The 27,017-nt window shown below is 36.5% G+C and overlaps 1 protein-coding gene across 1 annotated transcript in view; it reads right to left on the bottom strand.

Annotated features, from left to right (window-relative positions):
• The window catches only part of glg1a (golgi glycoprotein 1a), a 247,916-nt gene that overhangs the window by 22,160 nt on the left and 198,739 nt on the right, over positions 1–27,017 (bottom strand). The window contains exons 17-21 of the mRNA XM_039762406.1: positions 22,254–22,346; positions 20,994–21,131; positions 20,475–20,598; positions 1,816–1,958; positions 1,639–1,740 (exon numbers count right to left, since the gene is read on the bottom strand). Of these exons, the coding sequence (XP_039618340.1) occupies positions 1,639–1,740; positions 1,816–1,958; positions 20,475–20,598; positions 20,994–21,131; positions 22,254–22,346 (600 nt within the window). The remainder of the gene's footprint in view (positions 1–1,638; positions 1,741–1,815; positions 1,959–20,474; positions 20,599–20,993; positions 21,132–22,253; positions 22,347–27,017) is intronic.

The following is a 27,017-nucleotide window of genomic DNA, read 5'->3' as shown; positions in this document are numbered from 1 at the left end:
ACTTTTACAAGTAGCCAAAATTTACACCGGGTATTACAGACTCAAATCAAATGTATGTTTTTATTATATTATAGTAATAATAATAGCAGCTCACTACTCAAAATGCAAAACACTCGGTCTTGTTCTCGCAACCTTTCGGTTATAAGGCAGCAGCGCATACCACTACACCATCCAGGAAAACGTATTAGCTTCTGTCGATTAACATTTGAGCTTGGGTTTGTAACTCATTGACAGCAACATGTAAATTGAATTATCATTTTTTTTTACTTTGGTTATATTCTTGAATAAAAGCGCAAATTTATTCGATACTTGGACTAAAGCCTTCACACATTATACACTTCATGTCATTAGTATAACATGGAAAAAGTTTCTGCCTTAGGCATGTGTTCAGCATTTCTTGCCTCACATTTCCTTTCATTCTACACTTACCCAGATCTTTGCAGATATGGTATACACATGAAATGCATGTATTACAAATAACGATATACTGTATTATTTAGTCTGTACAACTCCAGGCACATCACACACAGATAAGGAGCCTTGGCTTGAGCTGGGAAAACTATTTGCCCGATTTGAGCGCCGTCAAGGGGAGTGTGACAGCAGGCTGCTTGTGCTGATCAACACATTTACAAAACAAAAAACGCTGAATGAGAGGTGTGAAGGAATTTAAGGTGGGGTGGGATTACAAGTTTTTTTGCAAGCTTAAGGGATTCTAGTTTTAATGGCACAGAAAAGATCAAATTAAATTTTAGGTGTCATTTATGCAGGAGCCCAAAAAGGTCCAAAGGGTTTACAGACTTCTCAAAACTGTATTTTAATTGAAAGTTATGCCCTTAATGTTTAAACTATTTCTGTACATGAATTTATGCTGCTGTTATGTCAATCTACCATTCTAACATTCAAAGCTGTTCCAGAACAGAATCACATGAGTACTGCTTGAATGATTACATAGCTAAACTTGATGATTAAATTAAAAACGGTTTCATTTTGATTTTAACTTTCCAATTGCAGAAAGTACAACTGGTATTTCATATTTTGCTCAGTGAAAACACTATACTTATTTCTAATTACTATCTACGGAATGCTGGACTTAGAGATCACCAGGTAAACAGCCACATCTTTCAAAATTACTAAGACAAAAACAACACCACAAGATGCAGAGACACAGATTTCTTAAAATCCATTTAAACTGTTTTAAGGTGGGAACAGGTGGACTCCACAGGCTGTGCTCTCGTTGAGTATTAAGCTCTTTACATTCCTTAAGCCACAAGTTGTGCTTAGTACTGATCATATGAAAAACTATACTGTCTGCAATATTTTCCCACTGCAAGAAAATTATTAATGTATGTGTTTTTAAAATCTTTTAAAACCTAACTTTGTTTTTAGCAAGCTTTTTTCTAACTCTGACTTAGTACAGTGACCATCTGCTCAAAAGTACTCAGATAATACATCCATTTCTGAAGTCACTTTCAGCAGATGGAACCAAAATTTGAATTGTTTCTCAAATGTATTTTTTCTTATACACAAAATACCTAGTTTCAGTTTGTATATTAGAAAAAAATATTCAAAAGCATGTTTAAAAGTATACCCTTTCTCACAATACATTTTAAGTCAAAGGCATGTTAAATTAGGATTTACCTCATCAGAACAATGCAGCTGAAGCTGGGGGTCTAGCCTATAGTCAAGTGCAGATTCCTGAAGAATTACTCGGATCTGGTCTTCACAATCTGGAGAAAGACGCTAGAAGAGATGGTTAAGTTTAAATGTATGAGATGCAACAAAAAACATTTATATCACTTTTAAAACTATACCTACCTGATCTGCATATTTAAGTTTTAGACAAGAGATGACTTGTCCCTCAAGCTCACTGTCATCTTTGGCTTTGATGAGAATGCTCTCACAAAACTTTGGAATATCTGCCTTACAGGCTTTTCGAAGCACTGGATTTAGGCGATAATCTGAAGAAGTAAAAGGTAAATGTTTATAAATGAATCACAAAAGGAAAAAAATAAGGTAAAAGTTAACTGCTAAAGGAAAGTTTTCAAATTCACAGTTGACAGTCACTAGTTTTTATCTTTAAATTGTCTTTTTTCTTTCTTTTCATTACACACAGGGTGATATATTTCAAGTGTTTATTTCTTTTCATTTTGCTGATTATGGCTTATAGCTAATGACAACCCAAAATTCAGTATCTCAGAAAATTAGGATATTGTGAAAAAGTTCAATACTGTAGATCATGGTGTCACACTTCACTCAACTAATTAATCTAAAACACCTGCAAAGGTGTCCTGAGCCTTTAAATGGTCTCTCAGTCTGGTTCAGTAGGCCAATCATGGGGAAGACTACTGACTTGACAGATGTCCAGAAGACATTTATTGACACTCTCTCCACAAAAGGTCATTGCTAAAAAAGCTAGCTGTTCACAGAGTGCTGTAACCAAGCATATTAATAGAAAGTTGAGTGGAAGGAAAAAATATGGCAGAGAAAGGTGCACAAGCAACAGGGATAATCATTGCCTTGAGAGTAGTGCTGGGCGGTATACCGGTTCATACCGAAAACCGTTTATTTTTTTTATGATATGGATTTTTCTTATACTGCAACACCGGTTTAAATTGCCTAAACGACGTTCGGAACGCGGCGCAGCAGGAAACTGTTCAAGTGGGGACCTTTTTCACTGCTACACCGCTAAACAAAGATTTGTTGCACTAGGGCTCTTTTTCACTGCTACACCACCAAATAGTGGGCGGTAGCATAGGTGTGCCGCGCGGTGAAATTGGACAGAGAGCATTCTGAAACTGTACTAAAAGTAAAGTTGAACATGATGAACTTTTGCTGAAAAAAAGGAGTCATGTCCGTCGCCTGGAGATAACTTTAGTTTTAAAAAGGTCAGATGTGTAAATCTCAAACCCCGTCAAGTTATATAGCACATTAAATGCTTTGTGTCAAGTGATTCTTAAACTGACTTCTTCTTGCACTAAGAGGAGGCGCCGGCAGCGATCGCCGCACAGAATACATTCACTTCATGATCTTCCTGCTCTCTGAACATTTAGAATGCTAAGATAAATACTTAATATAATTTGCATGGTGAAATGCATTAACGCATGCATTAATCATATGAGGGCACGGCGGCGTGCCTGCCTTGCATTTGCATGTTTTTCTGGTGGGTTTACTCGGCGTGCTTCAGTTTTTCTTTCAAAGTCATGTAGAATGTGGGGTTTTGTTGTACTATATTGACCCTGCTAGTGTATGTTTTGCTTGTATTCATCCTGCGATGTGCTGCGACTCGTTCAGAGATGGGCGCAACTCTGAATGGATGGCATAATTAAACATGTATAACGAAGATATTTTTCAAGTTCTGAACACTGCATGGGCTAAGTTTATAACTAGTTTTAATTTCACAAAGACGTTTATCATGTGGTGATTGGTTATGTGGTGAAAGAAAAAGGAAGGAAGGAAAAATGAACTGGGGTTTTGGTACGTCAGATAGAGACAGCATGCATGCAATAATGATAGCCCGCTCAGAAAAACATGCATTGAATTCTGTGTTTGTGTCTCTGACCAGCAGATCAGAAACCCAACATTTGCACAATATTTAAGTTAAACCTGTGTGATACCCATTCATACATCCAGTTTTTTGGAGCCTCGTCACACCTGCCATAAAGTTCTCTACACTGAACATACACCTGGGGACCCCTTACTGCGAGGGAGCAGCACTTCCGCCTCACTACCGTGCATGTGTAATACCTGCTTTAATGCATTTCATCATAAAATGATATCAAGTATTTATCTTAGCATTCTAAATTTTCAGAAAGCAGGACTATCATGAAGTGAATGGATTCTGTATGGTGATTGCTGTCTCTTCTCTTAGTGTGGAGGAAGTCAGTTTAAGAAGCGTAGTGATTAACCACTGGGTCGGGGAACGTAACACAGAGCATTTACTGTGCTGCATTAATTTATGACGGGGTAAATTAAGTAATTGATTAAACATTGATTTTAGGAAGAAGTTTAGTTTACGACATTCTACTTTAATTATGAAGTAAACTATGAGAATAAAGTGGAAATGCTGACTTTGTTCTCAACATATAGTTTGTTTTTTTCTTCCCAGTATAGCTTAGCTTGAAGCAAGGTCCATATTAATGCAGTTTGCCTAAATGATGGTTCAGTTGGTAAAGATGTCATCACCAAGTTGCACTTGTTTTATTTTATTTTAATTTGGTGAATACTGTGTAATGCACCTGGGCTTGAAGTCTTGAAGTAATAGTGCAACTATCAGTAATAATACTATTATTTATTTTATTGTTATTATTTATTAGTTTAAATATTATGCAGTTTAATGATGATAAAGTTGTTTAAAAAGTCACTTTAACGTGTCAGTGGACAGAGACATTAACATAAAGTGTAGTTGGTTTACAAAAAATATTTACTATTTATTCCTTTTCTAAGACACATTCGGCGCAATACAATTTTTGACAAGCACTTCTGGATATTTTACGATGTCTAAATGCCTCTTTGTATGGTTGAAAATATGTTGTCAAAATTTGTTTTTTTCCAAAATTTGTTCAATAAAAAGATTCTATATTTTGACTGCATCTGTCAACTGTATTAATACTTGTGTGCACATTCAAATGTTTTTTTTTGTACAATGTACAATACTCATGACAGTGGAATAGGTTATTCTTAGCCAGTAATTGCAGTGGAAAATGTGGTTGACATCCACTCATGCATGGGGAAAAAAAATACCGTCGGATATTATATTACCGGGATAATTTAGAAAAATACCGTGATATAGAATTTTGGTCATACCGCCCACCCCTACCTGAGAGGATTGTGAAGCACATCCCATTGAAGAATTTGGGAGAGATTCACAAAGAGTGGACTGCAGCTGGAGTCAGTGCTTCAAGAGCCACCATACACAGACATATCGGGGACAGAGACTACAACTGTCGCATTCCTTGTGTCAAGCCACTCTTGAACCAGAGACAACGTCAATAGCGTCTTACCTGGGCTTAGGAGAAAACAGAGTAGACTGCTGCTACTCTGTTTTGCATTTCATTTAAAAATCAGAGTCCCAGAGTCTGGAGGAAGAGTGGAGAGGCACGGAATTCAAGTTGCTTGAGGTCGAGTGTGAAGGTTCCACAGTCAGTGATGATTTGGGGAGTCATGTCATCTGCTGGTGTTGGTCCACTGTGTTTTATCAAGTCCAAAAGTACCAATACCTGGTTTAATGACCATGGTATCACTGTGATTGATTGGCCAGCAAACTTGCCTGACCTGTATTGTAAGAGGAAGATGAGACACCAGACTCAACAATGCAGACAAGCTGAAAGCTGACATTAAAGCGTCCTGAGCCTCCATAAGTATTGAGCGTGTAAATGGACATCATTTTCATTAGGCCAACATTTCTATATAAATTTTTTTTTTTTTTTTATTATTGGTCTTATGTAATATATTGTAATTTTCTGAGATACTGAAATTTCAGTTTTCATCACCTGTAACCCATAATCAGCAAAATAAAAAGAAAAAAATCTCTCTATTATAATAAAAAAAATCTTGGAAGACTTTTAATCCTATAACGAGGCGTAATTTTTTGAAGAGACTTTTTGGAATGAAGTCCTGTGAGATATAGACTTATTAACATGAGATTCTTTCAAGTCACGTCATGCTTACAACATCTGGAAGCAAGTCCAGCAAGACGGTGACTTAACCCATTAGATTTTTTCAAGTCACACCCTAGTTACAACCATTTTAAAACAAGACCACAGTCCTCTCACCTCTCAGTCTTGCGAATGAGAAGAAAAGAGGACACCTAGAAACGAGGAAGACAAATGAATTTACACCCAAAATGTCGATTGGTAACATGTCAAAATGGTTAAATGCGTATCAATAGACTATCCTGAAACAGTTGGTGGTGATCGTGTGGAAGATGAAATCAACAGCTAACAATAGCACAAAGAATATCTACAACCGTTAACACCGTCCGGTCTTCTGCCACACAAATTACTGTAGAAAGAAGGATGTATCCAAGAAAGTTAATGTAGTACATCTTCAACGGATAACATTAGACAACAAAGGTGATATACCATTCGTATTAAAATGTTAGTTTCCCATTAGAATAGAACATAAATCTCTGAGCCAAACATTCGAAAAAGTCATTTTTATTTAATAGAGAGAAAGAAGCGAAATGCAGTTACGGGCAGTTATACGTTGTGTGGATGCAAATGTAACACTTCACATGAAAATTAAAATCTGTTTAAATTGTACATTCACATCCCCATACGCGAGTGGCAGAACCGCAAAGAGGCTGGCCAGGAGGTTGGCGAGCAAGGTGAACAGGGGGGCAAAGCCCTCTAGTGCTTAAAATATATCACTATGTGTACGGAATCTATATAGCAGTTTCACTTTTTTAATTGAATTACTGAAATAAATTCACTTTTTAATGATATTCTAATTTAATGAGATGCACCTGTATAGTAAGTTCTCTTATCTATACTAATAAAAGGCAAAGCCCTCACTCACTCACTCACTACTAATTCTCCAACTTCCCGTGTAGGTAGAAGGCTGAAATTTGGCAGGCTCATTCCTTACAGCTTACTTACAAAAGTTGGGCAGATTTCATTTCGAAATTCTACGCCTAATGGTCATAACTGGAAGGTATTTTTCTCCATTAACTGTAATAGTTTAGCTGGAAAGACGTGGGGGGCGGAGTTTCGTGTGACATCATCACGCCTCCCACGTAATCACGTGAACTGACTGTCAACGCAGTGCGTAGAAAACCAGGAAGACCTCCAAAAAGCGCTTAAGAAAACATGCATTATATAATTGAGAAGGCAGCGAAACAATAAGAAGCGAGCGAGTGACACATACTACCATATTCATGAGTGCTGCTGCCTCGGAAAGAAAGCAAGGTGTAAACTTAAACTTTAAATTAAGTTCATAGACAGGCTACCGCTGGCGTTTCACATGCCCACAGGTAATGCGGGATACAAGTTTAATGAGAGGGCGCGGGATATAAGCGAGTTTTGATCACTTTGTAACTAAGTTAAAATTGTAGGTGAAGGGGTGTGCTTATGCAAATTCCGAGAGACTGTGTTTGTGGGGGATTGACAGTTAAGGCGGGTGGGGAGTCACGTCATCATCTCCCCTCCCATTCATCTCATTTCGCTCTGAGCTGAGCTCCGCGGCTAACGCCGTCTTCCGAAGCAACTTCGTCAGACTGCCACCAAATACTCACAGAAAAATCCACAAGTTAATACACACGCTGTCTCTAGAGTTTCTCCACACTGAATCCTCCAGGCACTACTTACAAAAGGTCACATTGACAATCGTGTTACGTTATTTTTAAAATCTTTCCTTTTCTTAGCACAAGCACAGCTGAGAAGCTTGATGCATGTGCTCCATAACGCGTTAAAAATAATGCATTTAATCACACTTTGCATTACAAGCAAAGGGGAGCTTTTGTCAATGCATGATTTCCTGGTACACCGATTACATTGATCAGCGCATCCCGATTCATTTTACCCTCGCACCACCTTAGTTTGAGAAGAAGTATGAAAAAATATGAGGTTAACACAGAAAAACAGATCACCAATTCAAGCTTTATGAATAATCGATTCGCCATCAATAATTGTTTTGGTAAAGCCATCCTCCTTCCATTTTATAATTTTTCCGCCACTAGCCATGATTAAATGAGCGGTAAAAAGTAAGAGCAAAGCGAGGGTGACTTATTTAGGCAGGCATATATATGACAGCAACACTCATGACAATGTCAATCATGTTACGTTATTATTAAAATGTTTCCTTTTCTTTTCATTACTTCTTTAACACACTACTTCTCCGCTGCGTAGGCGCGGGTATTTTGCTATATATATATAAAAAGCGCTGAGACTTTTGATATCATGAACGTGTCTGCAAAAACTGGAGTCTCCTGCCCAGCAAAAGTCGAGCAGCCAGCAGCGTGCATAGCTGTGCCGGCCTTTGAGACGCTGACTGCGCTTCTGCCTTAAGTCAAAGTGAGCACTTTTAATTTTTTCATCCTCCCCGCGCTATAGCCCAGACAAGTGCAAACACGGGACCCCTTTTCTACACCACGGCAAAATAATATTAAGGCGATTCACACTTTCTTTTGCACGTATACGATTATGAGGTCCTCAGCTCGGATTATGAAGACACGCACAGGAGTGGAGGACTGACAGTGCCATCACAGCCGATTAATGGCGGGACGTCTCACCAGTCTACACAAGACCCACGCGACTGTCCCCAAAAGGCGATCATAGCGTCAGCGAACACATCTCTCTATACTATATAAAAGAAAAAGGCAACTTTCCTTTCTTTACACCTTTTTCCTTTTATCCCAAACCAAAGCCTTTCTCTCTTAACACTGCAGAGGACACAAAACTAATTTTCTTTAAATGCCGGTAAGGCACATTACCAGAGGCACAAATTTGAACGCTCACATAGAAAATGTAATTTCAATGTACCTGTACTTCTTAAAACGTTAATGTTTTACTGTTTAATAACTTATAGACTATAATTTATTATTTTTCCCTTGCACTCAGTGACCAAACCTATACACACACATATAGACACATACAAACATACACACAAGTATATGTATGTGTATATATATATATATATATATATATATATATATATACACACACACACACACACATATATATATATAATTTGTGTGTGTGTATGTATGTGTGTATATATGATGTATATATGTATATAGATATGTAGATATTAAGATATGTATGTGTATATATATATATATATATATATATATATATATATATATATATATATATATATATATATATGTATGTATGTATGTATGTATGTATGTATGTATGTATGTATGTATGTATGTATGTATGTATGTATGTATGTGTGTGTGTGTGTGTGTATATATATATGACAGCAGCAATCCAAGCTGTGAGAAAACAGTAAAAAGGAGGTGTGTCAGACGTCGTGGTACATTTTCTGATGCAGCTACCGAAAACAACTTTGTGACGCTGCCGCCAAATACACAAAACAATTACTTTGACAATCATGTTACATTATTTTTAAAATGTTTCCTTTTCTTTTTCATAACTTCTTTAACACATGACATTGCTGCGAAGCACGGGTATTTTGCTATATATATATATATATATATATATATATATATCTCACAGCAACACTCATAACAGTGACAAAACAATTACATTGACAATCATGTTACGTTATTTTCAAAATGTTTCCTTTACTTTCTCTTTCCTTCTTTAACACACTACTTCTCCATGAAGCGGGTATATATATATATATATATATATATATATATATATATATATATATATATATATATATATATATATATAGATTGATAGATAGGAGAACATATATATAGATAGATAGATAGAGATATATATATAGATAGATATGAGAACAACACTCATATCAATGACAAAACAATTACATTAACAACCATGTTACGTTGTTTTTAAAATTTTTCCTTTTCTTTTTCGTTCCTTCTTTAACTTCTCTGCTGCGAAGCGCGGCTATTCTGCTAGTGATTAATATATGCTAAATGTATTCACGGACATGTCATAACTTGTAATGGAGAAATACTGTTTGAGAAAAAAACAAAACATTTTTATATCACTGCCACTTCAACTTGTGATCACCAAGATTATTCAGAATATTCTAAATGGCATTTCATATTTGACGAGTCAAAAAACTTTTCCAGGTTTGCAGCATTTGCTGATGTGAAATGTTTGCAAAGGCATATATGAAAGAAACAATAGCTAGTCAATAACACTTACTGAGGAGTAATGTGTAAAACATGACTCAGAAACCAAGAAAGAAAAACTGGAATCCTTACATGACAATTAATGTTGGATGGAATCTATTCTTGGCTTACCTGGGACCCCTGGTCAAACACACTTTGCCTGCCAGGATCACACTATAGTAAAAGATGCTAACTTATATACAGCCTACTACTACTTGGACAACAGAAGGTACTGTGAGAATACTTTTCTGATGTCTCCAGTGTGTTTTAAACCATACAGCCTGCACTGATGTACAGTGCTGTGAAATTTTGACTAGAACATAAGAAATCTGACAAACGAAAACAGACCATTCAGGTATGTCAAGACAGTTTGTTTAGATAATAGCTAGGCTGTCCAAACATCTCATCCAGATATTTTTAAAGGTTGTCAGGGTTTCTGCTTTAACTACATATCTCTGCCGTTTTTTCTAGAGTCCCAAAACTCTTTGCCTGCAGTTTGAAATGCACTTCTTAATTTACACTGATGTCCTCGAGTATATGATTCATGCTTAAGATGAAAGAATACTGCTGGATTCCGACGCAGTCTACTCTGCCAGAGACTAAACAGATTTAATTCTCTTAAGACCTGGAATGCACCTGGTTGTAATCCTTCTCCTCTGAACAACTTCAAGTGCTACTAAGTCTTTCTTGAATTGAGGTGATCAGAACTGCACACAAAACTCCAGATGTGGTCTTATGTGTGCATCATATAGCTTGAGCATAACATTCCTTGACTTAAATTCGACAGTTTTTATGATATAACTTAACATTTTGTCTTTTCAATCACTTCTGGGCACTGTGTAGTTGATTAAAATGTTCCTTCAACATATACCCCTAAATCCTTTTCAGAGGTTTCTTCCTGTATGATAGTACTTCCCCCATTTTGTATTTATAATTTATGTTCCTTTTGCCCACATGTAGCACTTTGCACTTTTCTACATTAAACTGCATGCTCCAGATGTTCACCCAGTTCTGAAGGTTGTCCAGATCATTTTGAACTCCTTTTGCTACCTCCTCAGTGTCTGTCCTCCCTCCAATTTTAGTGTCATCTGCAAATTTAACAAGTTTACCAACTATACCAGAATCAACATCTTTAATATAAATCATAAAAAGTAATGGTCCATGTGGTGTACTCTACTTAAGATCCAGTTTTGCAGGTTACTTCTGAGGAGTATACTTTCTAGTTTCAGAATGAATCTTTGGTGCAGGAATGTATTAAATGATTTTTGAAAGTCAATGTGAATTATGCTGTATGCTTTGTTTTTGTCAACTATTCCGGTTGCTTCTTTCGAACAAACCTAAAAGATTGGTTTAACAGGACCTTCCTCTCAAAAATGCATGCTGGCTGCTATTTAGAATATTATTTTCATGTAAGTACAGTATTTTTATAATTTATTTCTTATTATATTTTCCACACTTTTGCAAGGCACAGAAGTTAGACTAAGTGTTCTGACAATACTAGGATCCATTTGGTCTCCCTTCTTGAAAACTACTTGATTTGGAGACCATAGTTTGTTACTGTTAGGGGACAGTGTACTTCATTGTCACGACTTCTTTGGTAGTACAGCGGTAAGAACTGCCGACTCATAATCAACAGGTTGCGGGTTCGTTTTGAGTATTTAGCTGTTCTTATTGTTACTATTATACAATAAAAATATACATTAGATTTGAGTCTGTAACAGCCGGTGTAAATGTATGGTATTTGTAAAGGTTAGCGGGTTTTTTTTTTGTTTTTTTTTTATTCTCTCAGTTGCATTCATGCTTCCCCTGATCTGACATTGCTGTTTTCAAATAAAGACGTGCTATAACAGAGGTGAACAAGGATGAGGGTTCTACATCGGAGAAAGAGAACAGAAGCACTCCCTTTAAGAAAAATCGACTCACATACAAGAACAACGCAGCTGCACCAGGCGTAAAGATGAAAGGCACCGTTTGGATGCAGCAAGAGGTTCGGTGTCATCCTGCCAGTCAGTCTGCCCCACACTTGTCCTTCAAAGAAAAAGCAGGGCTTACAGAGCTCGCCAAGGTATTGTGCAAACTCCAATTTGTGATTATGTTTTGTGATGGTCTTTATAGAAAAACATTTATATGCTACTTTTATAAAAGCTAGATCGAATGTTTTTACCTTGATTTATTTACGTATCTTCCTACAGCATAAAGTCACAAGTAAACTGCAGAGTTTCCTGCGTTTGATCGACAAAGGCGTGCTCACAAAGTACATGTGTACTGAAATGACTATAGCTGCAGGTGGAAGCTCCTGTAGCACCCAATGCAACTGTATTTGATCTTATTCAGGAAAAGATCCCAGTCGCCCCACGGGAGAAAGACTTTCTGAGACTAAGGTCATAAAGCATATGAAACAGTTTCTGGACAAAGGCAGAACTAACAGCAGCATGCGTGGAACTTCCACCTGCAGCTGAAGTCACTTCAGTACACATGTTCTTTGTGAGCATGCCCATGATGATCAAACAGAGGAAGCTCTGCAGTCTACTTGTGACTTTACAATGTAGGAAGATAAGTAAATAAATCAAGGTAAATAACATTCGATCTGGCTTTTATATAAGTAACATATAAATGCCTTGTTATGCGGCAAGGCTTGAACCCATGACCTCTTGATTAAGAGTGTGCAGTTCTTTCATAACAAAAAAGTACATTAAACCGATTTATTTTTCTTCAGTTATAGTCTTGAAAAAAACACTTGTTTTGTTATACTTGTACCTTTTCTGAAAGTGCTTACTTGATATTTGGACTTTAGTCTTCACACATTATGCACTTCATCTCAAAATTTTGTCTTTAGTACTAAAACATGAAAACAAGTTTGTCTTTTAGGTATGCGCACTTGCATCGATTTCTGTAAACACCGAACACACATGAAATGCAAGTGTTCCAAATAACGATATTATTTACGCTATAAAACTCCTGGTACCTCACTCCCAGATAAACAAGGCTTCAGCTTGGAGAGCTTTTTGCCATTTCTACGGCGGTGGGGGGTGGATTGAATAGTAGGCTGCTTGTGCTCATGTCTACTACTGCTCTCGGACCAGACCTGGCCTGTGTACTGAAATCCAGATCTCAGTTTCACCCTTGCATTAGTGTCAATATCTTACCTGTCGCTCTGTTATCAGAATTAGACACAGCTGTATTTTACAGAGTTTCTGAATGTTTTCAATTTCTGCTAGAAATTCAGATAACTTGTATGCTGTGATCTGTATATCTAAATGCTTATATTTGCATATTTTTTTCTTTTGCTGTGTGAAAATGACAACATTAAATAACAGAATATCCATATGCATCTTTTATCGTTGAAAATAATGTCATCTCGGGCATTATCAAACCTGGCCCTCCTTGAAAAAAAATTTGGACACCCCTGGCTTAAAGTATATTAAAAGGATGTAACTTAAAAGAATGCTATTTGAAAAGTAATAATTGCAGTCATGGTTAGAGGTTTAACGATTTCAAATAGGTACATTTTATAACTGACGATTTTAATATTATGGAACACACCTTTTTAACCTACTTTTTATTACTGTTATCTTTTAGTTTTGTCTCTGGAAGACAAAAAAACAACAACGGCAACAAATGGCGTAAAAATTTAAATGTGATATAGTACTAATTCTGGTCATTTTCAATTGACAATATAGCTTAACAAAACTTAAATTTGTCAGATTTTTTTTTAAATAAATGTATGAGATGAATGTTAAATAATTATGTCACTGATAAAGAGAAAATGTGGTAAATAATAAATAAAAGTCTTTTGATCTTCAATGCATCATTTAGGTTATAATGCCTTACCATTATGTAATATAATTATAAACACAACATCTTTAGCTTAGTATAAAGCAGGCTGAGATGACCAAGTGAAACCTAATTGGTAGAGCTGAAACCAGGCATCTCAGTTTAAAGAAGGCTTACTCGCTAAGTACACTTCCTGGAATACCCTCTGCTTTCTACTCCATCTTATGGAAAGAAGATAAATAGCATTTCAAGCCAATAAATGACATTCAGCCATCATGACACCCTAGAATATACAAACTCATAGCCCCTTTACTGCGGTGGTGCTAGTAGTATGCGGTTTGCACATTACACTCACCTAAACTGTTTTTATTTTTATTATAGTGTTTTGCGCTGTATGATTGCTGTTGCAACTTCCTATGGGGTTTATGTTTTCTATCTGTTATTTGCTTGTGTTGAAATGAACCGTCTTACTAGGTCCTCTAAGAAGCCACTTAGTCCAACAAAGATCAACAATACTTTTTTACTTAATTTTTTGTAAGTATTTATGCTTGAGATTGGAAGGTCCCAAAGTATTACTATAATCTACATTGCTTCCTAACTTATTTCATTGATCTCTTCACTAAGAAACTGATTTTAACATTATTACAAAATTTGCCTTTAACCAAGGCCAAGTAAGTTTGACAGCCTTACTCTTGTTTTTCTAGCTTTTATCCAAGCTTGCACTTGTTATCATTTGCACTAGTAATGAGCAAAGTCAGCTGAATTCTCTTTGCCTCGAGTTTGTCGAAATCATGGAAATATTCGGGTTGATGTTTTGCCAGAAAACAAATCTTCTCCCAAGGTTCAGGTTTTTTGGAGGCTAGTGATGAATTAACCCTGTTGCAACAGATTGCAGAATTTTTCAACAGATTGGCCAGCCCAGCACTGATTCAGCAGGAGAATGGCCAATATTAGGGCAGTTTATTGCCAGAGGTCTTCAAGACTGCGTCTGGCTTGTGTAATTCAGTTTCTACAATCTAGTCGTGGTTCTACAATTAGCTGATAATTATATATTGTCGTTTTTCACTTATGTTAATTAGTTTGTACTTTATTTTTGATGAATTTGAACAAATTATCATTCCATGTGATAGTTCTGCATTTAATGAGCAGAATAATCTATTCTTACATTTTGCTTTGAAAGATGTTGTGGAGCTCTGCATCTGCGCATAGTTAGAAGTGCTAAGTACCAAGTAGTTTGTATTATTGTATTTCTGAGGTGGCAATGATGGATTGGCCATCTAGCTCTATGAAGAGAATCATTTCTGTTCTGCTTTGTGTATTGAATTTAACAAATTTTTGACACCTGTTACATACACAACCAACCCGGAATGGGCTCTGTGTCTGAATTGCCCTTCCCAAGATTTCTTACATCAATTCAAGGGCTTTTTGAGAATTTTTTCTTGTCTTCGCAGGGAGTCATGGCTGGGGGCTGTCAAAAAAAGAGAGCATTGCTTGTGTGGTTTTGAGATATTCAAGAAATAAAAATTGCTGTTTTGACACATGGCCAAGTTTTTGGTACTTCTAAACGTTATTCTCTCAGTCACAATCACGCGTCAGCCGAAATTTATAGCTCTAGATCTGACGCGGTTTTCAAATAATATTGCATTAGTGTGATGATGTTTTCTGATTGGAACTATTCAGGTCATCAAATGATTTCTTCAAAATGTCACATATATTTGTCTCTTTCGGTTTTTGCCTGGTGCTGCGTTGACATCATAGACCAGAAGGCGTAAGCTTATTTAGTGCGAGCAGGAACACGCAGGTGGCTAGTTGCTGCATGCTACAACATGCTTGACCTGGCGGCAATGAATGCACATGTACTATACAAGGCATCCACGGGTCCACCGAGAAAAGGAGTGTTCTTTGGTCACCTTGCACAGGAACTTACAAGAAAAGGCAATGGAAAAAGAAAAAGAGGATGCAACAGACAAGCTTCTGTTCCAAGACCACCACTTCCCCCAGGAAAGCAAACTCAGTCAGTGTCAGGTGCTCCTTCAAAGTAACAGGAACTTCAGCAAAGAGAGAAGTGTGTACATTGCAACAGGTACACACGTCATAAATGTAGGAAGGATGGTATAGCATGGAACTGACCTCTCTGTACTATTCTTTACTCTGCATGTCCTGGAGTACAAAAGAAACACCACCATGAACCAAAATGTGGAGATTATGCAAGATAAAAAAACAAACAAAAAAACCACAGTCACTGATTACAACTGCAAGAAGTTATGAATATGAATAATATTGCATCAGTGGCACAATTTTTCCAAAATGTACTATACAGGTCATAAAATGAATTATTCCAGATATCATATGCATCAATGTCTCGTTTTTTTTGTCAGTGCAGCTTTGACATCATGGACCATAAGGTGAATACTAATTCAGCGTGAGCAGGAACACTATCGTGATCGCGACTGAGAATAAGTGAAAAAAACGCTAACTTTTACAAGTACTACAAATATACATTGGCTATAACAGACGCAAATCAAATGTATGTTTTTAATATATAATATTAACAACAAGCACAGCTCACTACTCAGAACGGTAAATTTGCCCGGCACCCAGGATCGAACTCATGCCCAATGTGTTTACGTACATAGTTGTAGACACGGAACACACATGAAATGTATGTATTACAAATAAAGATCTATTATGTCCCTAAAACTATAGCACTTCACTCCAAGATAATCAAGGCTGGAACTGGGAGAAGTTCTTGCCCTTTCTGCAGCAGTGGGGTGATGGTATAGCAGGCTGTTTGCGGCTATCAACAAATTTACAAGACAAAAGATGCTGATGGAGAGGTGTGAAGGGATTTAAGATGGGCCGGATTTACAAGTTTTCTTGTAGGCTTTGGAAATTCTAGTGTTAAGTTCAATGACGATATAAATACAGCAATCAAAGAGCCTTGGAGGTTAAAATAACTGGGTGGAAAATGAGTGCTGTTAGAGAAAAAATAGGCTTTGGTTGCAGTGCATCTCAATAGCTGAAACTGAATTTATTTTTCTTGTGTGCTTATGACCCAGTGATGGTCAAGTCAGGAACAATCTTACAGTAGGCAATGGTGAAAATTCTGTGCATGGCTGCTATAGCTCTGTGATGGCACACTGACTTTATAAAGCACCATGGGGTGCTTGGTAAAACAAAAAATGTTCACGAAAACCGGCTGTACCGTGAATTTCCAGGAAAATATTTCCTAAATAAGTTCAAAGTGTCTTGGGTATATAATATAATATAATCCATACACCTTTAGATACCACAAAAATAAAACATTGTACTCTTTTATAAGATATTTTTTCCTAGTTTGTCAGGAAATTCTATGTAGTTTTTAATTTTATTTCATATGCAGAAACAAACTACACAATTATAGAAACACTACTATATAAATGCACAACCAACATTTTAAATGAAAATGTAACACTAATAATTTATTTAGATGGCCTATTCTTCATGTTCAAAGCACTTTAAACATTCAAAATTTACAACAGGACTGAAGGCACAGAAAGCAATCAAATAACTGAGAAACTGACAGTAGTGGGCAAACAACAAACTCTGCAGCTCATTACCACTATCTAAGAGAAAATTTGTTCTTAGTTACAGTATATGTAAAGAGCAAGTGATGGTCCTTCGAAAAAAACACTTGTTCAGTAATCTTTTTTGCTGTTAACGTGTGTATTTTCCTTTACTTTTCTTAAATCTCTAAATGACAAAGACTGTAGTCTTGCCATACAAGTGCAACAATCTGAGAATGTCCAGATAGTTTAAGTGATTAAGTTTATAATAGCATGTAAAACATACAGAAGTACTCTGTAGGAGCTATAATTTCTTGGAGTGAATGACTTATTTATTACCATCTGAAGACACTAGTCTTAGAACTTTGAAATAATTTTAGTTATACTTATTGTAATTTGGAGAAAACTGTAATCTACTGTAGCTCTCTATTTCTCTCTAAGAGAGGGAAGAAATGACAACCCCTTATCAAGCGGGGTCATTTTTGCTAAATCGCTTGTAATTCGACCTCTCCAAATTAGAATCATTGCTGTTATTGAACTATCTGGAGTTTAAACACATGTTTGGTCTCTTTATAAAGGTAACATTCTCTACCCTTAGTAGTCAGAATCACTGTAGGTGTGACTGATCAAAAGTTATGCACATTAGAACTCACAAAAAAAATGAATGTTTTTGTTCTCGCCTAAGTTTTTTTATGAAAATAAAGGAAAATAAAGCTCCAGTAGGTAGGTGGGGACAGAAACACACTATTTACCAACAGAATAACTTGTTGACTACTCACATTTCAAATTTGAAAAGAATACCTGTAAAATGACATTTTTACACCAGTTTTATGTGGGCATGCCCAGGGGCTTTTTAGAGGGACCATTATCCACATTTTGGAACATATGGAAAAGTGTAATAACTTTTGAATGCTTCAACCCACATATATCAATGAGGGCTCTACTGAAAGCTTACACCTAAAGGAATCTATATCTACATACAGTGTCACTCTATTAGTTATAAAAATAATAAAAACAATAAAAAATACACATTTCTATGTAAAATAGTCAATACAAGTCTTATGGGCCAAAAATATATTTATATTTTTACTTTTTTTATAAAATGCACACAAACTATATACATTTCTTTTACAAACTGTTACAACACAGCTCAGCGTTTTCCATGTGCCACTTGATGGCAGCAATCACTAGCAAGCAGAAAGCACAAGGGCGTGGCACATGTCGCTCTCTGCCATTAGACGCCCTGGGCGGTTGAATACTTTCACAACGCATACATGCATCTATTATTTAATCGAGCGTTTATTTACGTTTTTCGGTACCTTTATTCATATTTAACATGCGAAAAAACTTGGCGAAATCACAATAAACAACCATGCACCAACTCTGCAGACTGGCACAAATGCCACCTTCACGCAGCTCCGATCGCTTTGTTTACAAGTTAGTATGGCAAGTTACATATCAAAATGCTCGGCTGCTCATTGGCTGTAAGTTTTGAGTGTCAGTCACAGTGTCCAATCAAACTGGTAGATTCTACCAGGGTTTGGAGTTTTACGTCATCCTTCAGCTGTCTGTGACACTCGTTGGCTATACGAGGTGCCAGTCAACCCCAGACCCGTCGTAATTGGCCAACTTAGGTGTCGATCAGAAGCTAACACTTCCGTGTTTCATGCGGTAGCATGGTTATCGCCGACAGAAACAAATTACGTCTGATATGATCAATATAAATGAAAAAAAATTACGTAGGTGGTCTCAAGTTATGAAACGTTTTCTGGAGTTTTTGTCCCTTTGAGGATATATCGTGTGTTTTGGACCTAAATTGTTTTACTGGATTATATTCGCTGGAGCCTTACGGACAGAATGGGATCAATACTGCTCGGAAATATTGATGTTTGACTTGCAGGGGGTCTTCAAAGGTAGGGAAAGTCAACTCTTAAAAGTATGTACTTCTCTGTAAAAAAGGCTTTAGTGTCAGTGCTGTGGTTGTTGTGTGTCAAAATGGTTTATATCATCGGTAAGACGAGACTTTGAAGTTTCATTTGATGGGTAGTATGTCGAGATGCATGGCAGATGGGCATGCACACATTACTGTAACGTTTTTAAAACGCTGTTATGTCCCGGGACCGGTACGTGTGCGCGTTAAGGGGTTTAAGATCACTCATATCTACAACTCTAACTTTGCTTGTTCTAGAAGACCTTGAATATCTTTTTCCATTTTTTGAAGTGTTTGCTTTGGTATAGGTCGCAATGAAGCACAACAAACAAAAATACTTTAAATATACGGTAAATGAACAATTTGTCAAAATGAAACTGCTTTAAAAATGTTTAACTTCAACAGAGCCAAAATCTAATAATTATAGCAAAGTTTTTAAATGCTAAATTCTAAAAATATTTTTAATAAATGCATTAAAACTATTAAAAATAATGGAATAATCCAAAAGAAATCACAACTTAATGAAAGCTTATGTAGATCACATTTTTATTTTCTTTTATGCGTCTTTAGTTTTCAAAAAAAGACTGTGGAATCCTCCAAAATTCTAGAGCTACACATGAACAGCAGAACATTGTACATTATCAAAGATGGCAGCTGTTGCATAGCAAATATATTCCATTTCTAATTCGGGAACAAACAGTTCAATGGCTATCAACCATTTAACTGAAGTTTGTAAAACTACACAAAATCGGAAACTAGAATTAGCAAAACAAAATAATGTGTAACCCTCCGACCAGATACTTTGTTGCACAAAACATTTAAACATTAATGTAGCATGATGCTAACATACTCATAATGAATATGTCCACACGCTCATTAATTTTATCTGTTTTGAGATTGTGGGGAACCAATGTGTTTCTCCTTAATAGTAATTAATATAAGTCAGCAAAGTAGTCAGAAAAGGGAAATGGAGAGTACAGGTCCAAGCTTAAACAATCCAAATAATTTCCTACAAACATTTAATAAATTGAAAATTTATTTAATCACCATTAATGTTGAATGAGATGTCTAGATCAGCCACTCATTCTTATTTTAAGAAAGCAAAGAATGTCTCTTATGCCAGATAATTTTTTTTAAACATTCATAAACTTTGATTTACATCTAAATGTAATAGGTTTTTCTTATCTTATTCTTACTTAACAAGTAACTTACTTTAAAAATGTTTTTATGTTTTCAGGTCCCCAATGACTGACAACAGCAATGTAAACTAATGTAATTGTCTCTTCTCAGAAAGGCAAAGCATTTTAAGACTGTTGTATAAACAAGAACACTAACGTAACCTTAATTTATGATAGAAATTCTTTGTCACTTGACACCTTAAAAATTAGAAAAAATAATAAATATTTCTGTCTTAACATAGGTTAATTCTATACAGAAAACTGATATACATTACCACTGCTCTGGGTGATTTGGCGTTTGGTGATCATTTGTTTACACTTTGGATCCATCAGCTCACTGTTTTTATTCTGTTTAAGACACTGCAGCATGTTCTTAGAGTCTGATTCGGGACAAAACCGCTGAAGGCAACAGTATATACCAGAACACATCATTAGAAATGGCATGAGTTAAAACAGAGATTTTCAAAACCTGTCAAAATATACAAGACTGTCTTGTCATGATAATCAATCAAGTATCTTTGATATTCACTTTTAAATTTATTAAGTTTAGTAATCTTTATCAGAATTAAAGTTTTAACGTATGTCACTTTGTTTTTTGTTTTTAAATGGAGACACTGCCACTTTCAGAACAGTTTGTCCTGGTTTAGGCTTTGAGAGTTTTATGTCTACAGTTATAGCAACAGACAGATGATAACACTGAATACAACATCAGTTAATCACAGGGCATAGTGCATTATTCTTAGAAATTACATTATACATTTGGCAACATCAATTGGTCAATAGTAGATACAAACCTTAATCATCTGTTTACAAACCCTCATGAGGGTGTAATCTAACTCAGGATCCATCATTTCATTCTCCTGCAGCTTGAATATCTTTTGATGACAGCGCTGAGTCAACTGTTTCTTATTATCTTTCAGACATTCGATCATCTAAATGCAAAGAGTAGAAGGAACAGTCTTAAGAGTTATTAATAGCAGAAATCCTGGGAAGCAAAAACAAGGCAACGATACGTGATCTTCTCGGAAGTTCTCGGATGACATTTAAAAGACCCGCAAGAAAAAAGAGGTTTGCCACGGAGCGTCTCTCGCGGACTGTAAACATGAGACTTGGTGCCAAGTGTTTGTCCCAGGGTCGTCTCACGGGGACGTGGAACATGAGATTCTTGAAAGACACGCCCTACTTGCAAAAGATATATAAAAGCACACCCATCAAAAAACAGTCAGTGGCAGTAAAAGCACATAGTGCACACAGACCACGTGCTCTCAACACATATAAAGTGTATAAGGACAATACGGAGAAAAGAAACCCAAAGGCGCTGAAGAGAAAAAAAGGCAGACAAGAGATTATGAAAGCAGTGGAATTCAAAAGGCTCAAACAAAACGATGGCGCGATACACATGCAGAGAAAGTTACAGAATATGAAAGCAGTAAAATTAGAAAGTATTGTAGCAACCCAGCCAGGTTGAGGCCTTTTTGGTTTTAAATGGCTGTTCGGTCCGATTGAGGGAGGGCGGAGTACAGCACGGAAGACTGATAGCAGGGTATTGACTGATGCGGTAAATGAAAGGGGGGGAGGGGGGCGGAAAGTTGTGTTTGGGATTACGAAGTCAGAGATTGTTCGAATAAAACTTTTGTGACACTTTACCATGTCAGTCGATACAGTATCAAAGAAAAGACAGAAAAGATCGCATTACCAAAAAACAAAAGGTGATTAACACTAGAATTACCAGAGCCTACAAAAAAACTTGCAAATCCGTCCCAACTTAAATCGCTTCTTAAAATCGTTCACAGCTCTCCTTTCTGATTTCCCATTTAACCTTTAGGTTTACCTTTTTTGAGTTAGTTATACAAGTATACACAAACACAACACTTAAAGTTAATAGTTTAAGTAATACAGATATGAAAATGCTTAATTTAAATGAAAATCAGAATGGCACAACGTTAATTTCTTTCTTTATAAATCACATCACCACTGAATTTAGTAATTCAAACATTAAAATTTATAAATGTAGATGATAGTTCCAATTGATCCAAATTTTTCAAAACACCAACCTGAGCATTTCCATAGGGCACATTCTGGCAATGCTTTCCAATGTCTTGCTTGCAAGAGTCATACAGTTCTGGTTCTAAACGAATATCTTCAGACTGTTCACAAAATAAACAGAGAAAGGTTGAAATATAAACTATATATATATAACATACATATATACAAACGGAAGCTTAGGTTACAAAACACCCTTTAACATATTCATTAATTCCTGGGTCATTTACATATGTCACTAAAGCCAGATCAAGAATCCCATTTAGGTCAATCAAGCAACAATGCAAGTCAAAATCTAGTATAATTCCCAGGAATTTCCCATGTTGGAATGAACGTGAACAAAGAAAAGAACATCAAGTGTCAGGATGACAGATAAAATAATGTAATATTTACCATTATAAATTTGCACCTTTGTATTTGTTTTTTTCTGTTTTTCAATTTATGATCAATAGCATTATTTACTTACACAAAATAAAAAATACACAGAATGTATCATTCAAGCATTCCAACAAGTATTTTCCCTTTTTAAAGGGAAAAAATGCAGTGGGTGGTCACAAAATATAAGACCCCAGTCAAGTTTCCTGGGATGAAGCTTTAAGTACATGTGTTATCAACTGTTGGTTACCCTGGTATGCCTGAATGAGATAATCCCAGGAAATTCCTGAGATGTTCAGTCTTGGAACTTCTTTATTCAGATGAACTGAGTGTATTAACTTAATAAGGAACATGTAATTAGTACCAGTGAAATCTTCAATTATGCACAGGAAAGTCTTCAGAAAGCCTTAATACAGCATAATTTAGAAACATATTACATTACGCTTGCATGATGATGTATGTACTTAATGGCCTAAGAGTTTATACCACTAGGGCAAAATGTACACAGCATACATTCTGGAAATATACATACAATCCCAGGTCACTCAAAACCTTTGTTTAAACATAAGGCATAATTCAATGAATGAAGGAGGTAGATTAAGGCATAAATATGTAAATGCCTGGTGGCCTCATGAATAAAAGCCTCAGTTCTTTAATATGGTTACCTGTAGGTACAACTCAAAATAAATATTTGAAAGAAGAAATCTCCTTTGTAAGATGATCGGTGATTATCACATTTGTCACATACAAATCCTCCAGGGATTTAGGAGAAATAAGGTTATGAAAGTCTAATAAAGCAGATGTCGTATTATTTTAGTCTAAGCAGGATTTCAAGATCTGCACATAAAGAATTGGTGAAATATTTTACAACTAGTTAAATTGGCTTTAAGCTTGGAAAAAACAAAGGTCAATATTAGAAAATCATATGTCAAATCCATATAATGCATCCCAACTAGCAGTCCAGCACTTTCAAATGTACAGCATGTAAATGATTCTTCATAAAAATATTACAGCAACATAAGTAGCCATTAACCACTGGATACTCATGATTGAAATACTTAAGGTAATTACATTTTAAATATTTAAAACACGGTGCCCTAATAACTATGCTGACTGGTTTTAAAGCTGTGGAGAGCTGTTGTGCTGCCTGTCACAACAGGGTGAAGCTGAGAGGGAAAGAGAAAGGGAAAAAAAAGAAACAGCAAAAAAAAAAAAAAAAAGACTACCAGTGAGGCAGAGGAAAAACAAAGAACAATTCAATCAGGAAGACACCAAATTTACATTTTGTGACATGTGTTTCTGGCAGAGAAGTCAAAGGGCACTAACTATGAACATACACACGCTACAGGACCAAATGGAGTCAGTCCTTGAGTTGTAAAAGCCTGTGTTGGCCTGTGGTATTCTCTCACCTGTTTAGTCAGTCTCTAAGGCTAATAAAAATCCTGCTACTTTGGAAACCTCCTGCATTCCTGTTCCTGTTACAAAGAAGGTAGGCGCCTCTTCATCTACAGAACAGTGGCACTTGTGTGTCGTATCATGAAAGCCTTTGAGAAACTGGTCCTGGACTGTATTAGGCACCTTGTGGTAGACCACCTGGACCTACTAAAAAAAATGATTGGAGTGGAAGATACAATTTTCTATCTGCTCCACAAGACCTATTCTCATGTGGACAAAGCTAACAGCACCATGAGAATTATGTTTTTTATTTCTCCAATGCAATTAATACCATTTAGCCATCCCTGTTAAAAGGTAAGTTACGAAATATACTGCCTATGGTGTCATGGATAATGGACTATCTGCTGGGCAGACCGCAGTTTGAGAGACTCAAGAACTGTATTGCTGATACAGATGTGAGCAACACTAGAGGTCCTCAAAGAACAGTCATGTCTTGGTTTCTCTGCACACTGTACATTTCTGACTGTAAAATAAACACCTGGTCATTTTACTTGCAGAAATCCTCAGATGATTCTGCACTTGTGGAATGTATTGGTAAGGGGGGCGAGACAGAGTATAGGAGTTAGGTGAAGAACTTTCTTGGTGCAAAGAGAATAGTGTGCACCTTAACATCAGCAAAATCAAGGAACTGGTTAAAATCTTTCACTGCACCAAAGAGCTTCTGCATCCAGTCACTATTAAGGGAGTGGATGTAGAGATAGTGCACCCCTATAAGTACTTAGTGACCCTCATAAAAGACAAGTTGGAATGATCTTGGAGCACAGAACAACTATATAAGAAAGGGCACAGCAGGCTCTTTTTCCTTAGGGGACTGTGTTCCTTTAATGTGGGAAGTGACATCCTTCACATCATCTACAACTCTGTTATGGGCAGTGCAATATTCTATGATGTGGTGAACTGAACCCAATACAAGAGAGGCCAATAAAATTAACATGCTAATTAAAAGGGCAAACTTAGTTATAGGACACACTCTGGAACCCCTGGAGGTAGTAGCAAAGATGATAATTAAAATAAAACTTAGTGCCATTATAAACAATGCTGTACATCCTCTCTCTGACACACTGACTACTTTCAGCCAATAAATTATATTCAGCAAGTGTGTGTCAGGAAATGCTAACTGGCACTCCTTTATACCAACAGCAATATGCCTGTATGATGCCTGTGATTGCCAAGTCAGAAGTTTTTGTTCTTTTTAAAATTTTCTACCTTTTAAGTCACTCTGGTGTGTGTTCAAACCATTGTGTGTGCATATATACAGCATATTTATCAATCTATCTCAGTGCTTCCCAAACTCGATCCTGTGGACCCCCTGTGGCAGCAGGTTTTTGTTCCAACCAGATTCATCATCAGTGACATCTGATAACGCTGATCTGATTTACTTAGCTGGTATTTTTTTTTTTATCTTGTTCTACATTCAGAAAGACACCGCAGCATGATTTTTATATTTATAAGACATTTAGACATATTTCTGCTATTGCTATGGATTTAAACACTTAACTTTCTTTTGTTGATTTCATTATATTTTGCCCTTTCTCGGTGCAGTTTTCCCCCTTCATTGTAGCTTAATAATGACAATTAAAAACTAACAGAGCAGCCACCCAGGCAAACAACACTGAAACATGAAAGGCTGCAAATAACTTTAGCATCAGCACCACTAATTAGTAAATAATGGATTAATTAAACAATTAAAACATGTAGAAAAGTAGAATGAAAATCAACATGAAAATATTGTTAAAAACAAAAAAATACATTATCCCATATAACTGCTTAGTACATTTACATTTTTTAACAAACTTAGATTTCTAATTTCTATATTGTTTCCAAAACACAGAATCTGGGAAATAACAGCTCACTTAATTAGCCCAGCACTCCAATTAAAAACAGAAGCTGGTTGGAACAAAAACCTGCAGCCACAGTGGGTCCCCAGGACCGAGTTTGGGAAGCACTGATCTATTTATTTAAAGAACTTATGTAAAAAGCCATGGGGACAAATTAAAGTTCTATATATCTATAGCATGATGAGGCACAACATTAAAACCACCTGTCTAATATTGCATAGAGCCCCTTATGCCATTAAAAAAGCTCTGATCTACGAGGCATGAAATTTATAAGACCTCTGAAGGGGTCCAGTGTTATTGGGCACCATGACTTTAGCTGTAGATCATTTAAAAAGTTTACATGTGGATCAGAATTGTTTTTCCAGCATTTCACATAGATGTTTGTCTGGACTGAAATCTGTGGAATTCAGAGGCCACATCAACATCTTGAACTCTTTGTCATGTTCATCATACCATTCTGGAAGAACTTTTGAAGTGTGGCAGGGTGCATGATCCTGCAGAAAGAGGCCACTGCCATGAGGGAATACAATTGCCATGAAAGGGTGCATGTGGTTTGCAACAATTTTTAGGTAAATGGTAATTGTCAAAGTAATATCTACATAAACGCCAGGACCCAAGGTTTCCCAGCAGAACACTGCCCAGAAGATTGCCTCCAGCGGCTTAGCCTTCTTCCCATGGTGCAACCTGCTGCCAGGTCGATCCCATGCACACCTGGCTGTCCACATAATCAAAAAGAAAACCTGACTCATCAGTTCATGGTTCAGCCCGGACAGTCATTTGACCATTGTAGGTGCTTTCAACAGTGGACAGGGTCAGCATAGGCACTCTGACCAGTCTGTGGCTATGAAGCCCCACATGCAACAATATTTAAATAGATTGTTGTAAACACAGAACACAAATGAAATGCATATATTCCAAATAACGATATATCATTTACCCTATACAACTTGAACTGAGAGAACTTTCTGCCCTTTCTGTGTTGGTGGGGGGACGGGATAGCAGGCTGCTTTCTGCTCGTGCTTATTGACACATTTACAACACAAAAGACGCCGACGGAGAGGTGTGAAGTGATTTAAGGTGTGCCAGGACTATGAGTTTCTTTTTAGG

The sequence above is a fragment of the Polypterus senegalus genome, chromosome 9, assembly GCF_016835505.1.
Source record: "Polypterus senegalus isolate Bchr_013 chromosome 9, ASM1683550v1, whole genome shotgun sequence".
Classification (NCBI taxonomy): Eukaryota; Metazoa; Chordata; class Cladistia; order Polypteriformes; family Polypteridae; genus Polypterus; species Polypterus senegalus.
Note: the sequence above shows the minus strand (reverse complement) of the source record. Positions and strands in the feature narration are given on the sequence as shown.